The 24,615-nt window shown below is 37.1% G+C and overlaps 1 protein-coding gene across 4 annotated transcripts in view; it reads right to left on the bottom strand.

Moving 5' to 3' along the window:
* The window catches only part of RTN4R (reticulon 4 receptor), a 243,255-nt gene extending 220,663 nt beyond the window's left edge, over nt 1–22,592 (bottom strand). For 3 of the 4 annotated variants that reach the window (XM_075831081.1, XM_075831074.1, XM_075831089.1), the window contains exon 1: nt 21,758–22,592. Coding sequence is in view for 1 of the 4 variants with exons in the window: in XM_075831089.1 (XP_075687204.1) it covers nt 21,758–21,779 (22 nt within the window). In the remaining 3 variants the exon portion in view is untranslated. The remainder of the gene's footprint in view (nt 1–21,757) is intronic. The other variant, XM_075831095.1, reaches the window with a different exon arrangement.
* Between the last annotated feature and the right edge of the window lie 2,023 nt (nt 22,593–24,615).

Raw genomic sequence — 24,615 nt, 5'->3', positions numbered from 1 at the left:
TATTGATAAAGCCCTCAGCCCAGATGGCAACAGCCTTGTACTAAAGCTACAGAGGGCAGGGACAGAGGGAAAATTTAAGCACATGCGTAAAGTCTTGGTTAAGGGACTGAAAACAAAGAGTCGTTATAAATGGTACTTACTCAACATGGGCTAAAGTCAGCAGTGGGGTACCACAAGGACCTGTGTTATGCGCAATTGTTTTTTGATCTCTATTATAGATAGTTGGGTTTTTGCTGATGATACAAAACTTTGTAAGATACCTAAAACTCAGTATGATTGTAAAATATTACAGAAAGTCCTAGATAAGCTGACAGCATGAATTTTATTGTTAATAAATGTAAAATAATGCACCTAGGCTGCAGTAGTAGTATTAATGCATATACATTAAATGGAAAAAAACTGGGGATAATAGAAGAAGAGAATGACCTGGGTATTCTGGATACAAGTAAGCTAAGCAGCAGTACTCAATGCCAGGTAGCAGCTGCAAAAGCAAATAAGATTGTAGAGTGTTTAAAGAGAAACTGTCATCTGCCCAAAAAACTGTAGCTGACATCTTAGATTACAGGCGCCTCACAGATTCTGCCGCTTTTTCTTTCTTTGTTCTAGCCCCCACTGCTCCTGAGATATCGGGACGGTTATTTCTGGTGTCCGATATGTAAATGAGGCCTTTGACTGTCAAGTGTGCAGTTACCCCTTATCAAGTGACTGGTATTACCTGCCCACTTGACAGTCAAAGGCCTTATTTGCATATCGGGCACCAAAACTAATGTCACCGATATCTCAGCAATGGTGGGGGCTAGAATAAACAAAATAAAAAGCTGAATAATCTGTGAGGCACATGCAATCTAATCTATGTCAGCTGCAGTTTTCTCGGCGAGTGACAGGTTCTCTTTAAAAAGAAAGATAAGAACCTGTGATTCAAATTTATTATTACCCCTTTATAAATTCCTTGTAGGGCCAGATCTTGAATATGGGTTTCAGTTTTGGGCTTCACTTTCTAAAAAAGATATAAAAGAGCTGGAGAGGGTTCAAAGGCGGGTGACTAAATTAGTAAATGGGATGAGAGGCCTCTCTTACAATGAAAGGCTACAAAAATTGGTCTTGTTCAGCATGGAAAAAAATGCTTTAGAAGCGATCTTATTAACATATACTGTATAAGTACATGTGGGGTCAATACAAAAAACTAGCACATGATTTGTTCTTTCGAAGGACTCTACAAAGGACATGGGGACATTATTTGCGCGTGGAAGAAAGGCATTTCAGACATCAATATAGGAAAGGGTTCTTTACAGTTAAACTAAACTATGGAATGCCCTATCCAAGAGTTAGTAATGGCAGATACTTTGTCAGAATTTAAAAACAACAGCTCGATGATTATTTACTCACGAATGGAATTGAGTGTTATAACTAATTTAGCAATGAAACTCGTGTAATGGATTGAGAAAGGTTGAACTTGATGGACCTGTGTCTATTTTCAACCTTTGTGCCAATGTAAATATACCCAGTCACCTTAACATAACCAAATAAAAATAAAAAAGACACTCCCTGGGGTTTTCAAGGTTGAACATGGTGATGGAAATGGAGAAAGGGATAGAGAACATTAACCAAAATTTGAGTTTGAAGCATGTAGGTGTAAAAACATGAAAATGATAAACAGAAAGCACAAAACAGGACCAAGACCAAAGGAACACAGAATGAACCTCTAATGTTAAAATGTCTAAATGTTAAAAAAAACAACACATTAAAAACAGAGAACGAAGCACAACACCTATTCTGGCCACCTAGACGCTGAGGAAAGTTTAATTCCACTCACTCTATATGAGTTCCCTGAATATAAATTTATACATTAAAGATTTTTAATCTGTTTTAACCCTCAGCTCTTGGAAGATGCTTATAACTTTTTTTGCAACAAATGTGTCTCCAGATATTTGCAAACTCTTTAGTTGCCATTTATTTGGTGGAAATATTTAATTAGAGAAAAATCATTGGGGATAGTCAACTGTTGTGTTTTATGACTCTACATCTAATTTATTTATTGTTCTTCTCTTTCTAAAGGCAGTAAACTCAGTAAATGTACACAGTCATTGCATTGTTTTAGTGCGGTTTATTTTGTTATATTTAGTGGTTATTGCTGTCTGGCTAAAAGAACTGACAGTATTGTATTTATTTTCTAAGGTTAAAATATTCTTTGCCCTTACAAGATTTAACAGGCTTGTTTTTTTTAAATTGCATCTCCATTATTCTTGTAAATCATTCCGTTATGAAGCCGAAGACATTAAAACACTTTTCTGCGGTTATTGATACTCAATACTAGAGGGGAAAGAAGGCAAATTTCAGTAGTCATATTTACAAACCATCTTTTTTTAATATTTTATGTTTTAGAAGTATAATTGCTGTCCCAGTGGGGTTGAAGTTTTGTTGCAATGGCCAGTTTTTTGTAGATACATATTTTTTTGTATACGACATATAGAAACATTAGTGTAAACTAATTCCCATTGCAGGGTGATATACTTAAATCTTGCTTGCAACATAAAGGTAAATGATATACAGATGTTACTTGCTTATAATTTTCAATATAACCATTTTTTAAGACAGAAACTAGACATCTACTTTAGAATAGCTGAGTAGATTTACCAGGAATCCGATTGAAAACCACAGATAACACTTAGTGATATCACAATGAGTTGTATAAAATACAAACTCTAGGTTGATTCTTTTCATGGCAACACTTTCAATACCAGCACCATAATGTAGTGCAATGCGCTAATTCATCTATGCCCTCCTTGGCATGGCACTACACGAATGTTATGCCAAGGAAAGTATCAATAAAGACAACTGAGTTTGATTTTTACTATATATGGGGTAAACCAATGAGAAAAAAATGGGAACCAAAAACTAGAAGTCAAGTCTATTTACAAGCATTTATTTGAAATATGCAACCACAGAGCTATTGAATGTGATATAGGTTGTAGTAATATTGATGAATTGATAGTAGGGACTCAAATTATTAGAGATCAAATGTGGTGTGTGGTAGAGGAAGTATTTCAGAAAATACTACATTTGAGGTCCTTGTCCTAAATTTACAATTAAATGCCTGAAATAATTTTTTAAGAACCTTCCACCTGCCTCTCAATTTTCCATTGGACCCAAAGTGAACCATTATTGCTGGCTCCTCACCACCACCCCCCCCCAATAATGGATCAACCTGATTTGTGACTCAATCCCGAGCACCAGGGTGGCAACCTACTGTTAGACTGTCATCCTGTCTTTAATTGGACAGACATTCCCTGTGTCTTGCTGCAGTAAATGGATATCCCTCTCATCCTCCAATTTAGCAAACTTGTTAAAGGGAATGTGTCGCGAATTAAAGCTTTTTTTTTTAAAACTAAGTTACTTATTTCTATTATATTTTTTATGTTTTTTGCTGTATTTTTTTTTCTTCCACATGGTGGAAAGTATTAAAAATTAAATAATAATTTGACGTTTTCCTATGTTGGCCACCAGAGGGAGCACTTCCCAGAATTATAGCAAGGTGAATAACGCAAAGCAACCTGACTCACAGCTGCCGTAAATGTGGGAGAGAATCTCACCCCCTCCCTATTTTTGGCTGCAAGCTAAGAAAAGGTGTCTTCAAATTGATAAGCAGTGTCCGGCTGTCATTTTGGGAGTGATTGTACAATGCAGCTGGCAGAAGCTATAGGACACACCAAAAGGCTAAGGGTATGTTCACACACTTACTAAAAAAACGTCTGAAAATACGTAGCTGTTTTCAAGGGAAAACATCTCATGATTTTCAGCAGTTTTGTAATCAAACTTGCGTTTTTCACTGAGTTTTTTACGGCCGTATTTGGAGCTGTTTTTTTATAGAGTGAATGAAAAAGCGCCCCCTAACAATGTCCCAAGAAGTAACATGCACTTCTTTTTCGCGGGCGTATTTTTACGTGCCGTTTTTTTTAAATGAGGTGTAAAAAAACTCCCCGTCGGAACAGAATGCTGTATTTCCCATTGAAATCAATGGCCAGATGTTTGGAGGCGTTCTGCTTTCGATTTTTCCGCCGTTTTTCAGGATGTTTACGGCCTAAAAAACAGCTGAAAACACTACGTTTGCACATACCCTAACGGTATGTTCACACGGCTTATTTTCGGCCATTTTTCGGGCCGTAAAAATCGGAAGCAGAATGCCTACATCTGCCCATTGATTTCAATGGGAAATACGGCGTTCTGTTCCGACATGGAGTTGCTAAAAAAAGTCTGAAAATCAGGACCAGTTTTCCCTTGAAAAACAGCTTCGTATTTTCAGACATTTTTGATTTTGTGTGTACACATACCCTAAGAATGATGAAAGTGAAGTGAATGACTTTTGAGTTGACAGGTTCACTCGGCATGTATTTGACACTTTTTTTTTGCGCATATTACGTTCCAAAAACCGCATAAAAAAACCCTTGATTATGCTTTTCATTTACATAATTGGTAAAGTGTGCTGTTAGTACATACAATACGCTTTTTTACACACGCGTTTTTAAAAACCGCATTGTGTAAATAAGCGTTGTGTAAATAAAGACGTGATGAGTCAATTCCTTTGCACGTAAAATGCGCCAAATTTTCCCATAGTCAATGGGAGTCCTAATTATGCGTCAAAAAGCGCACAAAAAAACACGTGAAAAAAATCGTCAAACGCTTGATTAAGCTTCCCATTTACACCAATGGGAAAGCGAGCCGTTAGTTTTTACGCAAGCGTTTTTAAAAAACGTGTTGCGTGAAAAAGAACAGTGGGGTGGGGTTGTGTATGGTACAGTTTCATGTTTGGGGGGATTTGTGTGTGTGTGTGTGTGGGGGGTGTGAACGCCGCTGATTCTTCAAAACAGCTGATAAGCGGCTATGAAGGATCAGCAGCACCCGTGCATACTCTGCTGCACAAAAATAGGACACAGCTCTGCTGCGTACACTACACACACACACACACACACACACACACACACACAGCTCCACTGCGTGCGCACACACACACACACACAGCTCCGCTGCACACGCACACAAAGCTCTGCTGCGCGAGCACACACACACAGCTCTAATGCGCGAGCACACACACACAGCTCTGCTGCATTAGCACACACACACAGCTCTAATGCACGAGCACACACACACAGCTCAGAGGCGCGAACACACACACATAGCTCTGCTGCGCGAGCACACACACATCTGCTGCGCGAGCACACACACACAGCTCTGCAGCGTGAGCACACACAGCTCTGCTGCGCGAGCACACAAACACAGCTCTGCTGCGTGAGCACACAAACAAAGCTGCGCTGCGCGAGCACACACACGCAGCTCCGCTGCGCCCACACACACAGCATCGCTGCGCCCGCACACACAGCTCCACTACCCACACACATACAGCTCTGTGCACGCGCACACACACAGCGCTGCTATACGCGCACACACAGCTCTGCTACACGCGCACACACAGCACTACTACACGCGCGCACACAGCGTTGCTACATGCACACACACAGCTCTGCTACACACAGACACACACACATACAGTTACAGCAGGTTTGCGAGGGGTCACGATGGAAAGACTCAATAAGAGTAAACAACAGAAACTCAAAACTGTCAAAGTACAATGATGGTTCTCGCTTTTCATTTCCATGATAGTATGATGAGTGAAGATCTCCAGTACAGAACTGCAGAACCAGCTGTGTCAGGAAAGAATAATTCAGACTGACAATGCTCAATAATTCCACATATAACTTATTGGCCATTTTCATTTGTTAAAGCAGGTTTCAAATTGTTTTATACCATTGAATGGGTCTTCAGACTGCCGCGCTATTGCCCCATTCATTTCTATGTCTAACTGCTTATTTATTGTACCTAAGTATTTGAATGTGATACTAGCAATTGGTGGCATTATATTCAAGATGTCGCAGCATAAACCATTCCCAGTGTTTTGCGCAGTACATTAATTCCACTGAGAATAAGTGCAATTTATCTCATAGCCTTAGTAATCCAGGTCAGAATTATACAGATAGCTTTATGTATAGAGTATCTTTTACTCCCCCTCCCTGATGGGTTTTACAGCTTTGCAAATGCAAAGTTTCACATTAAATATTTCTATCCAGAACTACTCTGACATTATTTACTTCGTAATTTTTAAATTTTTCCAGTCCTTGGCGATTTAGTAGTACATACACTATCCAATATCTTTGTATATCTAGATATTGTGATATATTGTGGTATATTTCTTTAGCAATTCATAGCCGCTTATACAGTGGTCATACCCTGGTGACCAATAAATATATGCTGGGTCCAATTTAATGTTTACAGCACTTGTTGTCCTGGTGGTACGTAGGTTGGTTGTCCTTGTGAATGTGTTTTTCGGTGACCTAGTGGTTAAAATAATCAATCCCTAGGAACCAGCTGATATAACTGTTGATCAATCACATCGCAAAGGATCAGAAGACAGTTGCCGATCTGCCTGTGCCTTGTCCCAGCCTATTCTAGTGGTACGTATCTCAGTTTGATGATCATGTGGTATACCAGTCAAATCATGGATGATCTAATTGAACCGTAATTGTGATATAGACTGTCACAGAGCTACCCTTAAACTAATATCCTTCTGTAGTTTTACATAGGACTGCATGTGAATCAACTCATTATCTCAATAAGTTGTCTTGATGAAGAAACAATGTAGTCTGAAATAGTTAAATGTTCATTTCAGATATACTGTAAGTGCGCCAATCTGTGCTGGCAGACAGTGATGTAGGACAGAGAGAATTGAGCAGCTGTCAAATGACAAAGTCTCCATGCTCTGTTATTGGTAAAGGGTATCAGTGTTGGATAAGTTCTCTTGGCAGCTTACAAGAAAGTAATGCAGAGCATCATGTGGCATCCCCTCAGACATTGCCATCTATATTTAAGGCTACACTGTTGCTGTAGGCAAATCTGTCCCTGCTGGTATGAAATGTTTTTTTTAAGCTAATACAAATGTACAGTTTCATATGTGAAATTGACTTTCAACACATTGGCATGCTGTCACTTTACAGTAAAACTAAGACCATGGACAGCCACATGGACTAATGTCAAAGGGTAATATGTCCAAAAGAACCTGTGCAACACTTATGGTACAATCTAATATGCATTACTGTGATGTTATCATAGAATTGAAATTTCGCCTACACATGCTGGATAATTTATCAATATCAAAATAATCTGAAGAGGTTAATTTTATTATTTACTCGTAAAATAGTTTCCTTATTCTAATCAGAAATATTGTATATTTTACAGTTTATATGTATTGGGCTATGGCCAGGGTTTAATAATGGAGTATAAGTGCCACTCGTGCTTATAGGCTGTGTCTGGTATTGTAGCTCAGATGCATTCAAGTAAATGGAGCTGAGCTGCAATACCAGCTAAGCCCATGAGCAGGAGTGACTCTGTTAGGGTAAGTTCACACGCGGCGTAAATACTGCAGATTTTCTGCAACGGATTTCGTTGTGGTCAATGTCTGAAAGATTTTTGCACTCAGCATTTACGCAGCATGTGGATGAGATCTGTTCAAATCTCATCCACACTGCTGCTACGGTATCATGCTGAGTGCAAAAATCTTTCAGACATTGACCTGCGGTGCGTTTTTTTTATCCGCAGCATGTCAATTGTATTTGCGTAATCGCTGCTTTCGTGTTGCAAGTTTTCCCAATTTAATTCAATGGGAAGGTAAAACCCGCAACAAATAGCAGATGTTGGGTTTTTTGCAGCGGAAAAGCTGCGATTCCACCGCCAAAAATGCAACGCAGAAAAAAAATAATCTTATACTTACCCAGAATTCTGTGCTTCTTCATCCAGGCTGGCCTCCTGGGATGACGTTTGATCCCATGTGACCGCAGCAGCCAATCACAGGCTGCAGCAGTCACATGGGATAAAACGCTGCCTCTGGAGTCCCGCGAACCTCAAGGTGTAGGATCCTCCAGAGGTTTGCAAGTGTGCATAAAGCTATTATTCGTCCACCCCTAAACAATGCTCACAAGCAGAAACGGTTGCAGTGGGCTCAGAAATACATGAAGACTAATTTTCAAACCATGATGTTTACTGATGAGTGCTGTGCAACCCTGGATGGTCCAGATGGATGGAGTAGTGGATGGTTGGTGAATGGCCACCATGTCCCAACAAGGCTGCGACGTCAGCAAGGAGGTGGCGGAGTCATGTTTTGGGCTGGAATCATGGGGAGAGAGCTGGTAGGCCCCTTTAGGGTCCCTGACGGTGTGAAAATGACCTCTGCAAAGTATGTAGAGTTTATAACTGACCACTTTCTTCCGTGGTACAAAAAGAAGAACCGTGCATTCCGTAGCAAAATTATCTTCATGCATGACAATGCAGCATCTCATGCTGCAAAGAATACCTCTGTGTCAATGGATGCTATGGGCATAAAAGGAGAGAAACTCATGGTGTGGCCCCCATGTTCCCCTGACCTCAGCTCTATTGAGAACCTTTGGAGCATCCTCAAGAAATATATCTATGAGGGTGGGAGGCAGTTCACATCAAAACAGAAGCTCTGGGAGGCTATTCTGACATCCTGCAAAGATATTCAAGCAGAAACGGTCCAAATACTCACAAATTCAATGGATGCAAGAATTGTGAAGGTGATATCAAAGAAGGGGTCCTATGTTAACATGTAACTTGGCCTGTTAAGTTTTTTTTGATTGAAAGAGCTTTTGATTTCTGTAAATATGACCTCCTGATGCTGCAAATTCAACAAATTACCATTTTAGTTCTCTTTACAACCTTTAAAATGTTTTGATCTCTGTTGTGCATAATAATTTGAAACAGTGCATTTTGAGTTTTTTACTTCTAAAAAAAAATCTGTTATCATTAGGAGATTTGTTTAATAAAATTTGCATTATACTCCAACGGTTGATGGCTTGAAGATTATACTGACTGTCATTTGCATCGCCTATTTAGGAAAATCAGCGAAAAATAACATTTGCATAATAATTTGGAATGCGGTGTAGTGCAAATGGTAACATCTTTTGCACTATACAATGGATCAACCAAACATAAGGGTATGTGAACACACACTAATTACGTCCGTAATTGACGGACGTAATTCGGTCGCAAGTCCCGTACCGAACACAGTGCAGGGAGCCGGGCTCCTAGCATCATAGTTATGTACGATGCTAGGAGTCCCTGCCTCGCTGCAGGACAACTGTCCCGTACTGTAATCATGTTTTCAGTACGGGACAGTTGTCCTGCAGCGAGGCAGGGACTCCTAGCATCGTACATAAGTATGCTGCTAGGAGCCCGGCTCCCTGCACTGTGTTCGGTCCGGGACTTGCGGCCGAATTACGTCCGTCAATTACGGACGTAATTAGTGTGTGTGCACATACCCTAACAGTGGCTGGTAAAGAATGGCTCAATGGTACAATTCTTTCAGTAGACCTGGCAGACCCTGTATTAGTGAATACCTAACAGGCTTATGGTATGTGCATAGTTTTCCAGAAATGAACTATTATTTAATAAAGACTGATAAATCTTTTTATGACTTTTGATAAATTGTATCTAAAAATATGTGCATGATAGAAAATTCTTATTTTTTTTAAAACATATTTTATTATCCATGGTTTCGAATTATTATTATTACTCCCCTATGGACTATGCTCTGATTTCTACGGTGAATTTATGTCTCAAAAGTAAATGGAATAAATGCTTTCAGCAAAAAATATACTTACTCTATGTCATAGATGACCGATTACAATAATAAAAGCCGATAGCGGAATTTACTTCAGTATAAATATATAAAATTATGTTTTTATCTGGTGGTGAAATAATGTACATGGTAAAATTTGAAAGTGGAAATGGTTGATCTTGCATGAGCTATTCAGTAATTTTGTACTATTGTTCCCACATGTGCAATAAGTAAAAGGAGGCAAGAAATAGCTGTCTAGAATTGTAATATTTTCTAAAATACTGAATCAATTTTAAGTGGACCTTAAAAAACATAAGGTCAGGCGCTCATTGGCATCTTAAAGGCATTTAATATGTGCCATTTTGGATAAAAATGGAAACACTACGCACTTTTATTTATGCAATAGGTCTATTACTGTAATATTGTTTGTCATATATAATTAATAAGTAAAATAAGGGGATTATTTATATTATACTTTGAATAAATAATGGTCATGTAAATAACACTAGATGATTATTCTGCAAATAAAACATTGGACATTATATCTGAAAATAATATAGCAGCAGAAAAAAATGACAAGACAGCCATCTAGTGTAGGACTATAAGGATAACACTATTTTCCTTACGACTGCAATAAAGAACACAGTGAGCCGTTCTCTGCATAAGGAAAAGTAAGTGGACGAGATAATTAAAGATAAATAGAAATGATAGGTGATTGTAACTAGGTAAAAAGAAACAAATTCTAAGATTTTTTTATGTGTATTGTGAGATGAAACAAGAAAATGTTCAACAATTGAAACTTCTAAATCTTGTCGATAATAGTGAATGTAGATGAACTGAAACACTGATGAAATTGCATGTGGATGGGTAGTGGAGAAATATAGTGGCTGTGTATATTCATCTATATTACTTTTTTCAAATCTATAATTGAAGTTAGTCAACAAATTTAAAACTTGGCATCAATGCAACATTCTTTATAGTTATAAGTCACCCATTTCAGTAAAAAGGTAGGAGATAAAAAAATATTTTGCTGCTGGCTGGAAACTGTCATCAAGCAGGAGAACTGCTGTTCTTGGAATTTGTTCTTCATTATATTTACATACTGTATGAACACCTGATGCAGGTATTATGCATTCATATGGTATTCAGGCTATTTTAACATTCATTGATTAATAAGTCTAAAGCTGGCCATACAAATAAGATGAAAGTTGTCCGAAATGGACGATTTTGACCATTCCGGCGAACCATCATTTTAAAATTTTACTCAAATGATCATTTTTGATGGCTGACGGAAGACTACTGTCTGCCAAAACAATGATCTGTAATGTTTAGTATTTTTGGCTGTCGGCTGAAGCTAGACTTGTATGGCATGATCGGCCCCTTACAGCCGCTTATTCACCACTTTGCGCATGCATATTCCGTTGTATTACACCTTTTTTTTTTCTACATCCCAAAACTGCTAGTTTAGTCTGACATGTCTTGATGGCTTGATCATTCATACAAACATTTTGAAGTCAACCAGATCGATAATACTTGTAGGCTAATACACTCTAATTTTTTTTATTTTTTTTAAAACCCACAAAAGGATCAATCAACAGAAATGAACTTGCTTTTTAACAGTTTCCATGAAGCAATGGAAGATTTGTTCTACACGACACGTGTTAAAGGGTATTTCAGGACTTTGATGTTGATTACAAATCCTTAAGATAGGTCATCCATATCAAATCGGTGGGGTTCTGATTCCGGGCACCCCTACAGATCAGCTTATTAAAGAGGCCGCATCGCCCTGACAAAAACTGCAGCTTCTTCATTGCTTACCTGGCACAGCTTCATACATTCGGTGGTGGCGGTGCTTGGTACTGCAACTCAGTCCCATTCACTTGACTGAAACTGATCTGCAAAGAGCTGCAATACCAGGTACAGCCACTACTGAATGTATGGAGCTGTGCCAGGTAAGCAATGAAGAGGCAGCTTCTGTCAGAAGATTAGTGTGGGTACTAGGAGTCGGAACCCCACTGATCTGATATTGATGACCTATCCTAAGCATGATTATTACTAATAATTCCCTTGAATAAACTTTTGTACCAAGGCCAATGAGTCTTTAGCTATGTCTCTAATATGGTTAAAAATTGCTTAAGTAGATTAGGCTATACATTTCTTGCCATATTGATTGCCATATTGATTCGAAGTGGGCACCACAAATGCCTGTGTGCCTATTTGCCCTCATGGCCATTAGAGCCAATCAGATAATATACCTGGACGATCACCCAGGTATGTGAAATCTTATATTGATAGTAGATATAGCATTAGGTTCCATAGTTCCACTAGAAAGTTTCCATACTTCAACTGGTTATGCAGAGATAAACTTTTGAAACAACATTTTATACACACACATAATATATCCCTTGTATAAAGAGATACTTAGAATGATCTTTGTTTTGAGCTTGGGTATATTATTACAAGGGTCTTACAATGGTCTTTTTTTATTTAAACATAGTAAATCATAAGACATCAGTTGCTTGTCTATTAGGGTTTACATCACAGCAGTGCTACACTGACAAGAAGATCATTTCTTGTGCATTTCTACTGTATTCTTCTATAAATAGGGAATTCAATTTTAATAGACATACATGACTCCAATGGCAAAATTGTGATGCTGCATTTTAGTGTTTGTACACATAAATACAGTCATAAGCCAACACAATGTATGTTTTCCATTTAGCCAGCACCCAATATGGCGAAATACAGTAATGTATTCTTATTATGTGTCTTAACATGTATCTATAGGTTTCTTAGTGCTTCCCTCTCAAGGTAATAGCTCTGATTGTTTACTGCAAGCGGATATCAGCTTAACCTAGGTTTTTATCCACTATTGACTATGTGAATGTATGGTTGATGTTACTGATTAATAATTCATAATAATTCACATAATGCACCTACTGTATATTCTGTAAATTGGTGAGTTATGTCATGGAGAAACCCATTGGGAATATTTTACTTATTTCTGCATTAGGAACACACTAAGATGATATCTATCTATCTATCTATCTATCTATCTATCTATCTATCTATCTATCTATCTATCTAATCTATCTATCTATCTATCTATCTATCTATCTATCTATCTATCTATCTATCTATCTATCTATCTATCTATCTATCTATCTATCTATCTATCTATCGTATATCAGTCTATCTATCTATCTATCTATCTATCTATCTATCTATCTATCTATCTATCTATCTATCTATCTATCTATCTATCTATCTATCTATCTATCTATCTATCATCTATCAAGCTTTCTGTTTGCATAAAAAAATAGAATAGTTAACAATCCTATTCAAGTCTCCAAGAGCAAAAAACAAACAACAATAATCATCACAATCACAAAAATGTAATAAAATTTGGCAATGTGAAAAAATAAAACCCAAATGTAGTATAACAAACAGAATACATACATAATTTAATTAGCAAACAAATACATGATAAATTAGATGCAGGAGATTGTTTGGTCAAATTGAGGCAGAATTCTGGTGCACGCCTTGTGCCACATTTACGTATTCACTGTAAAACTGTAGGTGAAAGGAGGCGTGGTTTAGCAGAAAGGGGTGTGGCTTAAAGACAAATTGTGTCGTAGAATTGTCAACATTTTGGCGGAAAAACTGGCTTAACTAAGCAAACCAAGAGGAGGTATAAGGAAGAGAATAGTTTTTAAAATGTCCAGCAATATGCGCTAAATTGATCAAACAACATGCACCACTGTGATCAATTTGGCAAATGTTCTACTGCCTTGTCTAAGTTTACGCTGTCTAAATCTTAGACAGCATTAATAAATCTGCCTGTGTGTCTATATTTCATTCTATGTGGTACTGAGGAGTAAACCTGATATGTTTATAAATTAAATCTACTGTTTTGTTCTAGATACCTTACTGTTTACCTATTGTATAAGTGAATTGCTGTAGTTCTCATATTTAGGTCACTGGGCAATAGGAAAAGAGACCACATTTAACTATCCATGTTAAATATAGTGGCAGAGATAAATTGTGCCAGTTATCTCATTCATACAAATTTAGAAATTACAAAATTGATGAAAAACAATGGCTCCAGTCTGGTAATAGAAGAATCTACCAGATAAACAAGATCATTTGATTCTTTTTATTTTGACAAGACAAAAATTATATTTAGCCATGCCAAAATGTTCATATAGGTGGGGTAACACACCCTCTATGTATGTAGCTTCTTTACATTAAGGTAAGTAACTAAATTCTACCAAAAATATCTCGTAGCTTTTGTACAGCTCTAAAGAGTCCACCAAAAACATGCACATTTGAGTTATCTGGTTTTTGTCCCTTGGAACAAGATACGAGGAGAAAAATTCAACCTGTAAAATAAATTTTTCAATAGATTTGGGGATTTTAGCTGAAGAGTTTATGGTCAGCATTAAAAATGCATGGTTTGAACTGTTTTTCAATGTCTCTACATGTCGATAAAAGGTGAATCCAGTAAAAATAAATTTTTCTCTCTAAAACATTGGTGTGCTACCTTTTCTTTACAAAATTTCTAAACTTTAGTTAACTATCATTTCTGGACAAATGTCAATCAGCCAATATTCTGAGAACATAAAATAAGCAATTTTATTTTCAATTCTGTTCCCATTGAAAAAAATAACAAAACAATCAACATCAAGCAGAGTGTTCCAAAATATCTGGACCTACAAAGTCACTAGAAATACATTGAAATACTTTGAAATATTTTTTCAGAACTGAGAATGAATACACTGGACAAGACTAATTTGTTAAGAGATTTATAACAGAAATCTAAACTATAATTTTTGAAACGTGAATAATATGAGGAGAAATGGTACTGTACATTGTGTATTACATGACAAATAAGTCAGTGGGTTGTTTAAAAGTCCAGAATATATTATTTCATTATGTGAGATTGCATGTCGTCTTGTAAGCAGTAGTATAAGGTAAAAAATTCTAGAACTAGATCCAGAAATGTCAGATTGTATTTAAAGAGTGATAATTGTGAATATCATAGTAAGAAAGCTCTCTTCAATTCTACAAACACCAACCATAATGTTACGATATACCACTAAAGAGTTGGTTTGTACCAGAGTAAACTGACAAACCTTTGTATAAGACTAATGGCTCTCACATATTTAAGTTTATTATTGGGTTAATGGACCTCATGTATCAAAACTGTCTAGAAGAAAAACTGGCCATGTTGCCCATAGCATAATTACAATTTCTAACACTACTTTTGAAAAATAGGGCTGCGCTCTGATTGGTTGCTATGGGCAACAAAGCCAGTTTTTCTATTAGACAGTTTTGGTAACTGTTACCCAATTAATTGTGACAGTACTGTTACCTTTAGGATCATTTTCACTATATTTGAAGTATGGATCCTCATCTTCATGACATATATTGGCAATTCCTAAGCAGATAGTTTAAGAGCATTGTACTACGAGTTTGTATGCGCTATCCTGAATACTTATTTGTCTAGAAGCTACATAAGAGACAGAGAAAATATGTGTTCTTTACTTTTTTTGCACCAGAGATAGGCATGGAAATTCAATAGATTTCCATGCATTTGTAGTTGATGGTAAACCTAGGATCAGTGAAGAAGAGGTTCTTTGGAATGGGAAATAGGTTTTTTTTAAACTATGAATTTTTAGAACTATGTCATCCATTTATAAAAAATAACCAGATCCCAAAATACAGTTATAGGTTTCAAGCAGTTGGTATAAGAAAACTGGAGATAAATAAAGCAAAATCACTAGAATAATCTAATATTGCTAAGATTTGCCGTCACTTGCCGACCAATGGGGGGTCCCCCACCAATTGCCAGAAGTAAGGGACAGTGGCACTCTAAAGAGCATTGTGATTCCTGGATTGTACACTGTACAGCGCCGCTGCAGTATAAGCACTGTGCAGTTACGGTAACTCAGCCCCATTCATTTAAATGGGCCCAGTTGCAAATATCTGAACAAGAGCAGTGCCGAAGGGCCTAGGCGTCATGATCAGTTGAGGTCCCTGTGGCTAGACCCCAACGAGCAACAAGTGACCTGACAGATATAGATATAGATGTCCTAGAAATATGCCGTCACTTGCTAAGACCAGAATACCCTGTTAAGTACCCAGAAATCTGCTCTCTAGGTTAGTGAGAGAATATTTTGCTGTTAATGACTCTGATTTGCAAGAATACAGACAGACATTAGATTACTAATAAAAAAAACAATCTAAAACCAAAACATTTTGTTTTATAGCTTGCATAATATTTATATTTTGTGAAAAAATATATTTTAAATCTCTTCTTAAATAGTTACATCCTGAATTATAAATTCTATGTAATATTACCAGACATTCAATGCAATGTACATTTTACTTTATTTGTCTTTGCTTTACATTACTTTGTAATTGTACCAATTGAATATAGGAGGAAATAACCATTTTGAGGATCCATGTTTAAGTTTTCAATGTCATTCATATTACCTGTTTAAATTCAAATGTATGCAATATTTGCAGTAAATTGGAAGATTTATATCCATTTCAAAGACAAAATCTACAGTTTATATAATCCATTATAAAGAAAATGCAAACTGCTTATGCAGCAGAGGGAACGCTAGGTGGCTTCAATAGCTGTATAGATCTCTAGTAAAAAGCCACTGGGATTTAAACACAATATACTTTCATACGCAAATCCAAACACAGTTTTAATGAGTGAATTAAAATATGAAAAATTTAACTGTAGCATTTCTATCCCAGATAATGTCCTGAATTTGCAATTAAAAAGGACCCTCTATTTTTTGTTTTCTTAAAGAGGCTCTGACACTGATTGTTCAAATGCCATTTTATGAATTCATTATTTACCATGTTACCCCAAGACTTTTTTCACTCTGGAGGGAAGATTAAATCTAAAACATTATTTATGCACAATCCTCTTTTTTATTTGGCGTTCCACATATTGTCTATAGTGATATGTTTGTAACTTGCCCAGTTAGCGCTGAACTCTGGGTAATGCTTATCTGCTATTTATTTTCTTCAGCAGGCTTGTAATGGCCCACCGAAGTACCACTGGATCCTCCGGTGGGCTCTGACAAAATAATGGGCCCTGACGGCCAGCAGAAGACAACCCCCTTTTGGAACTGACTTTGTATAGATGAGTTGCCCCTCAGAATCCAATAAACTCCAGTTTCCTTCAATGTCAGATACTTTTTATCTCTGCCCTATTATTAAACCAATTTCATCATTGAATACAATTTTATTCTTCCTCCTGTCTCTGATTTCACACATCTCTAATGCTCAGATTGGCTTCTGTATTTAAGCGCCAGCCAACCCTAACCTCAAAAGGGTGAGATAGAGCATGGTGAGGCTGAGCTGACTTCTGTTGCAGCAGGAACGTTTTATAAACCATAAATAAGTTGTCCACCATATTGCCAGGTAACTGCCACGCATAGAAGATTGTCAGAAAATTGTCACAAATATACTGGGGCAGATTTGCCTCAACAAACTTGAAAAAGTAACTGTATTGAGGAACCTGGTCCAAACAAAGTACCTTCCTACCTAATATATTAGGATAGACCATCACTTTCTGATCGGTGTGGGTCGGACTACCGGGACCATGATCGATCCTGAAAATGAACTTGCTGCACAGATCCATTCAAGTGAATGAGCTTGGGCTGCACTTGAATATAGGGGGCCTGGAGATAAAATTGAAATTGTAACTGTGTTCCTGATTTTATACTTATAAACTTGTCATACCATTAAATTCCTATTGTTAATATTTATTGTTAGACATAAAGTTTCATGATGCATGGTCGTTCTCTATTCAATTCAAGCTCCTCCTCACTGCACAGTGATCAGTGGCGCCCACAGCTTTCAGACACTTATCATGTATCCTGTGGATAGGTGATAATTGTCAGTTCTCAAAATACCCCTTTAAAAATATGTCAAAAGATATCTATTTGTCTCTTTGCTGGGATTGGATGCAATTGTTTCTATACTACCTGACTGGTGTTTGTATTAATAGCAAACATTTGCAGCAAAATAGTTTTGACAAAAGCTTATCGGGAGGAGGTATTATTTTATTGTGCTGTGATTCTTAGATTTGCTTGTCCTGCAGTGCCCCTGAAGGGCAAACAAAGCATACATAGGGTATGAGTGAATCTATAGTAATTCATAGTGAATTCACCAAAGCTTTTAACTATAGATGGACTTTGTGTATTGGCTCAAGTAGAGGAGCCTTTTAGCAACAGAACACAGAAAAATATAATTTGGAGAAACCTATTTGATTAAAAATAATTCTGAAACTTAAATGATCCCTGTATGATATAAACACACATATACGTTAAAGGCAGAAAAAGGGAAATTTGATCCAGAGCTGAGTTTAAAAGGAAGTCATATTTAAATTTTATTCCAAATGTATTAAAAAGTCCATATACAAAGGGGTGGATGCATCAGATAGCGGGCCTACGCGTTTGGGACAAGTCACTTGTCCTTACTCATGGCGTGTTGTCATGAGTAAAGGCCATATATGTTCAGAATTTACCCAGAATCTGAAACTGCTTTAGAATCCCATTTTCCGCTATTAGGGCATTCTAAGTTAATTGAGGAGATTTACTGTTTGGGTCCTCCATCAGTAAGCCGTTGTGGAGAGAAGCTATAAAGAGTGTCTCTTTTGTGTAGACTCATTGATTTCATTAGGTCCCAAGAAATACCTCATTTTCCCCAGTGGTGGCGCTGCAGGGCAATTAAACACTTGCTGCTAGTTTCTTTCGCAGATTACAGCTTATTACTAAGGGTCCAACCAGTAGGAGTCCCTGTGTTGAAATTATTTTTCAGGAATCTCTCTAACAAATTGGAATTGTTCAAAAAGCAGACAATTTCTAACTTTTAAAATTGAACAAATTTGAGGTATGTTTTTTTTTTTTTAAGGAAATTTCCAGAAAAAATGGAGAGTTCGTAATGAATATATTTTTTTTTAGCTGCGATGGAGGCTGAGCTGCGGGCTTGCGTAGGTGTTGCTGAGGGGCCGCAATAATGGATACTGGTTCTTCATGCTGTTGTGGAGATTTGGGGTTCCAGATCCTGCTGCAGAGCAGAAAATAATGTCCAGAACCCACCATGAGATCATGGATTACCTGTTTACTTATTTGGTGCAGTATCTGAGAAAACGTAGTGGGGGGAGGGGTTTGATGTGGGGGAGAAGTTATAAGGACTTTGTGTTCTTATGCTGGAGTCTTTCTTTGATGGTATATAATAAGAATGACGTGCAGGTAAGACAGACTGCTTGCATTCACTTTTATATACAAAAAGAATCATAAACCAGATCAAATCCAGACCTTTCTGCCTCACACTTACTGGGAGGTCAGTATTTTTTTTGTGCTGCTTTTGCTATTAAAGATAAATTATGCCTTCTGGGAACTAGGCCACATCTGAAAATATGATGCAAGGACAAAAAAAAGTGCAGACTTTTTAACACTATTATTAGAAGGTATTCATTCCTTTTGTACACCGTTCATAAAATGCTAACCAAACCACAACGAAGGAGAAGCTGCATAGCTTGTTATTTATATAGCACAGGCCTCATAAGTGAACATCAAAGCTCAAAATCCAAATCCAACAGTGTGGACGATAATCCCTTTCCCTTCCCATACAGACAAAAGATAAATCAATAATTCTGAATCTTGGATAATGTAAGTTCAATAAGCCCCATTACTTCAGTTAGGTTAAGTAGTCTGAAATGGCCCAGAAAAGTGAAATTCATAATGTTATATTGGTGTAGAATAATTGACATGCCTGGATTGTATTCAGTTAAATAGTTCTGACAAGATAACAAAGCTCCAATCGCACTATAGGTGCTATGAATTACATTAACCTCAATGCAAGTAAATATATGACTGCGTTCTCTTCATCCTGAACAGTGATTGATAGAATAGAAATGATCTTCAGTAGGCCTGAAAAGAGTTTCACGTGACATAATAAAGCTGCAGTAAACCAGTCATTTCACAAGATTAGCAAATCTTTCATTGAAAATAACACAAATGTGCAAAGTTAATACCTGGGGATAGTGTCCAAAGCAAGGATTATTCTTATAGGGTCTTACCAGTATAAATTACATTGCTGAAAGATGTAATAGAAACATATTCTGTGCTACATACAGTATGATGTAGAATATATATCAGACGCTAACTCACGCATCTTCTAAGATATTATAAGTAAGACATGTATTGGAAGTAGTAGATTCCAGTGCCTCTAGTGCAAATAATTGTCACAGGTTTACAACCTCAATCCACTGATGATGGAATATATATATATGGAAGGTACTTTGAACTGCACAATGAAAAACCTATTCAGATAGTAAGCATTGTGATATTATACCATAATGGACTTAGGTATATGTGATAACTCTGACAAAGAGCAAATAATACCCAAGGCCAAAATAATGAAAGGATTTGAATAGCATCAAAATGTACACATAATTCAGCATGCTTTGCCTTTTATAATGCAATCGGTTGAATTGTACAATTCTCCAAGTCCAATGCATAGGTGCACTCACTCTATATATATATATATATATATATGTATATATATATACATATATATATATATATAGATAGATCGATAGATAGATAGATATATCTCTATCTATCAATCTCTATAAATCTTTATCTATACATATCTATATGTATATATATATATATATATATATATATATATATATATATATATATATATATATATATAGATATATTGTGCACCTTTACCACTCTCCTAGCAATGGAGTTACTGTTATAATCCAGATGGAACAATCAAACATCTGTTTGAACAGGATTACGACAAAGATGAAATTATTTATCTATCTATCTATCCTATAGCTAATATATATATATATATATATATATATATATATATATTTATATATTCCATCTGTATATATCACCGGCCGCATATATCAGTATGTGTCAGATAAATGAAGATTAGTTATAGTGAGTTCTTATTCCTTACAATGAATGCATTTAACTTTTAGCAGGATGCCAGGGATTGCCTTTTCTGTCAGCCCGTGCCCCTAACACCCACAATCCTGTAAGTGTGGTGGGTGTCTGTTTGCATTTTACATGTCTTGCCTGCTGTAAGGGTATTGAGTGTGCTGACCCCCAGTATCATGACTGCGAAATATTACATAACAGGCAGTGCACAACTCCAAATCTTCTGGAGGCTAAGGTGGGAATAAATCCGCTGGTAAAAACTAGCACTATAAGACAAAGCTGCATCCAAGCTTTGGGTCCCTGTTAGCTGTCTGTATTTCACCTTGCAAACTTAATGTTCATGTTTTACTATATCTGGTACAGTAAGGGACAATAGCCAGGTCACATTTATTAGCAGCACGTCTTTATAGGGCGCAGCAGAAGATGTAGTATCCTATCCATAGATTCACTAAATACCCTAAAATGCAGTAATGGACAGCAGGGAACTTCTCCCGGCAGGAAACATCTAAACCCACCATATGAAGAGCACATTCCGCTGTTATATCACACACAAAAACGACTTTATCATGCTACATAGAGCAAAGAGCTGAAGACACCTCTGGGACTGATTCACCGCAAGATCCGGTAGCTGTCTCCCAAGTGTCCTTCTGGATTCCTGACCTACTTTATGCTATATATTACACTGTAGTTGTTCGGATAGAGCATAGCATTGCAATTTTCTATCTCTCATTCTTATCATCCTACAACATTCTCTTCAGTTTATGTTCGTTAGGGAAATATTGACTTTGACTTTGCATAATATTTATTGCACTTCTTTATATTACATTGCAAAAACTTCATTGGGTAGAGAGAAAGAAATCTGGTTATACTATGCATCATAAATGTAGATTATGTAATAATAGTAATTATATATATAAATTCATACATATATATATACACATGCACACGCACACACACACACACACACACACACACACACACACACACACACACACACACACACACACACACAAAACTAGAGTCCTGTGGCAATACCTGCAGGAATTAGCAAAGGTAAAATAATAATGAATCCTTATCAGCTTACCTTCAGGAAACACTGCTGTCATTCTGAGGTTTCTGATATTCCTGAAATCCTATGGAAATTCAAACTTCTGTCCAATGAATTAGACTCCAAAATACAGCCAGGAATATTCCCCATCCAAGCAACCAGAAACAATCCTGATAGAATTCAGCAGCGGTTCAGAGTATCCATTGCTTGATCTGCATGTTCCCAAATGGTAACTACTTGTGTATGTGGGACTTGTGAAGCAGCCTGAGCACAGCTGGTAATGAGATCTCCCTGTCTTCCCCCATCAATGTGTGATGTGCTTCCTCTAGCTGCCAGGCGCTGTGGTGAAATCACTGTTCTTTGCCTTTCCCTGGTTACTCTATGGAGAAGCAGTGAGAGGAAAAGCAACGATGAATGTTTTATGCAGCTGGATCAGGGATTGAGAGGTGATGAATGTTTTATGGGATCATGTGGTTTGACGTGAGGGGAATCAGGCTTGATCCGATTTACAAGAGACACACAGAGCAGATGGGAGGGAACGAAAACAGCAAACAAACTGGGATAATGAAACAGTGCAAATCCGAGTTGGTGGAGGGAGCTGTCCGTTCAGCACCACCACTCTGCAGTGTCAGGGCACTTTCCACGGGCAGGATAAAGCTAACCCGCCTGTTAGTACAGATTAAACAGTTGGAGCAGAATTCAGTGTAATCTCAGTTTGATATACTCAGTACCTTATTACCAGCATAGTCATGACATTAACTGAAAGGAGAGTTGCTGCAGTGTGCTTTGAAACTGAAGTCCTAAACATTATATACACAGATGTGGCAGAGACGAGTTTGTCAGATGTAGCGGGGCCGAGTTTGTCAAATGTAGCGGAGCCGAGTTTGTCAGATGTAGAAGTGCTGAGTTTGTCATTTAGCACAACTCATTAGGTTGTAGGATCTGTCTGTTACATAGGAAACCAAACCAACTATCATTTTGATGTCTATAGTATATATTTTGCCAATTACAATTCAGCAGCATGGGATCTTTCCCCTTGATGCTGCTAAGAGACCACAATACAGTCAAGATAATGATCACATATTTTATTTGGCAGGTAGGTTTTAATCCATTTGCTATTACAGAAGCCTTCAGTGCTTAAGTTTACATAGCATTACTGGTCCCCTCTGGCAGAGGAGGGATTAGGATCTTATAGTAAGGCTGAAATGGGAAATACAAAATCAGATTACATTTCTGAGAAATGCAAGGAAATTTATAATTTGAAAGCTCATGTACAAATCACAGCTCTCTCGACATCTTCAAAGTTCAATGTAATATTTAACCCATTTCATTGCATTGGAATAAAAAATAACATCAGAATTTGGATTTGTCGCAGAAAGTTCTGGAAATTTAGATAGTGGTAATTTTATTTAGCGCTATTTTAAATAGAACAAAGATTAAAGGGGTGCCATCCTCATTTTATTCAATCTGGTATTCACAAAGCCTGCAAGTAATACTGGAACTATCTACTCATCCTACCATTTGTTTGTTCCCTACTTCTGTTACAGTTCATTTTTCTTTTCCTCCTTCATCATATCTTGAAACTAAGACACAACATTTTTAGATGTAGACCTCACTGTAGCCCCACCTACAAATAATTTGGCCACACCCCCCACCAATCAGAGTTGACAAATTTATTTTTAATTTTTTCATGGACATCTTAACCAAACATCATAGACAGCCCATCATTTTTGTAATGTTCATGCCCATGTAGCGCCATAAAAATTATCCCAGCTGAAGCCCTTGAATCACAAAGACCCCAAGAATAATGGAGTTGTCTAGGAGTTAATAAAATCAAATCTGGTAGCAACATATGTGGTAAAATAACAAGAAATGTACATACTTATTTACATGGCAGCTGCAATGACGTGCCAATAACCTGACCACAGCGCTAATGCACATAATTGCTGCTGTCATGTAAACAAGGACCGTGAGGGGCCACAAGAGCATTGGAACTGGAGCAGTGGGGGATTTAACAGGTGAGCATGTTTTTTTTTGTTATGTTATCACATTTGATGCTGCTAGATGATTTTTTTTTTTAACTCCTGAACAACCCCTTTAAAACTGACACCTTCACTGGACCCCAAAATTCATTGAGACCATAAAATTCATACATACCTAGTTCTCACACTTCCAGGAATCCAAGAGGAAACCAGGAGCATTGCTTATTGCTGCTTTTACCTGCCAGTTATAGTTACATAGAGTGCCCACATAATACTACTATATAGTGCCCGAATAATGCAATATACAGCCAAAAAAGCAGTACCATGCAGAGCATACACAATACTGTCATAAGGTACCTACATAAAACCACAATGCACTTCCCAAATAATAATACTAATAGAAAATGGACAAATAAAACCATTAATATCATATAAATATCCTTAAAATAAACCACTAATATCATATAAATATCCTCAAAATAAACCGCTAATATCATATAAATATCCTTAAAATGAGTAACTGCACTTTATAAATTCACATCTGTATCCACTCAACCGCTTCTTTAGTACAACCTAAACTTGCTCCATCTTGTGGTAGTACATCCACTACCCCTTCCACATAGCAACCTAACCCCCTTACCCTTTTTTCTTCCCCTAGCTGTGAACCCACCTCCCAACAACAACAACCAACAGTCTCTTATACTCTCCCATTCCTAATCTTGATACACATCCACCCACCCCTTAACCCGAGGCATTGGGGTTATATCTTTCTTGTGGTATATATAAAATTAGGTATATATATATATATATATATATATATATATATATATATATAAACGAAAGAAATCCGACAGCAATCTGATGGTTCCAAAAAGTGTGATTTATTCGGTCAACAGCTCCAACGTTTCCGTC

Source organism: Rhinoderma darwinii, chromosome 1 (assembly GCF_050947455.1).
Source record: "Rhinoderma darwinii isolate aRhiDar2 chromosome 1, aRhiDar2.hap1, whole genome shotgun sequence".
NCBI classification, from domain to species: Eukaryota; Metazoa; Chordata; class Amphibia; order Anura; family Rhinodermatidae; genus Rhinoderma; species Rhinoderma darwinii.
The sequence above is the reverse complement of the archived record's forward strand: the minus strand, read 5'-3'. Positions and strand labels throughout refer to the sequence as shown.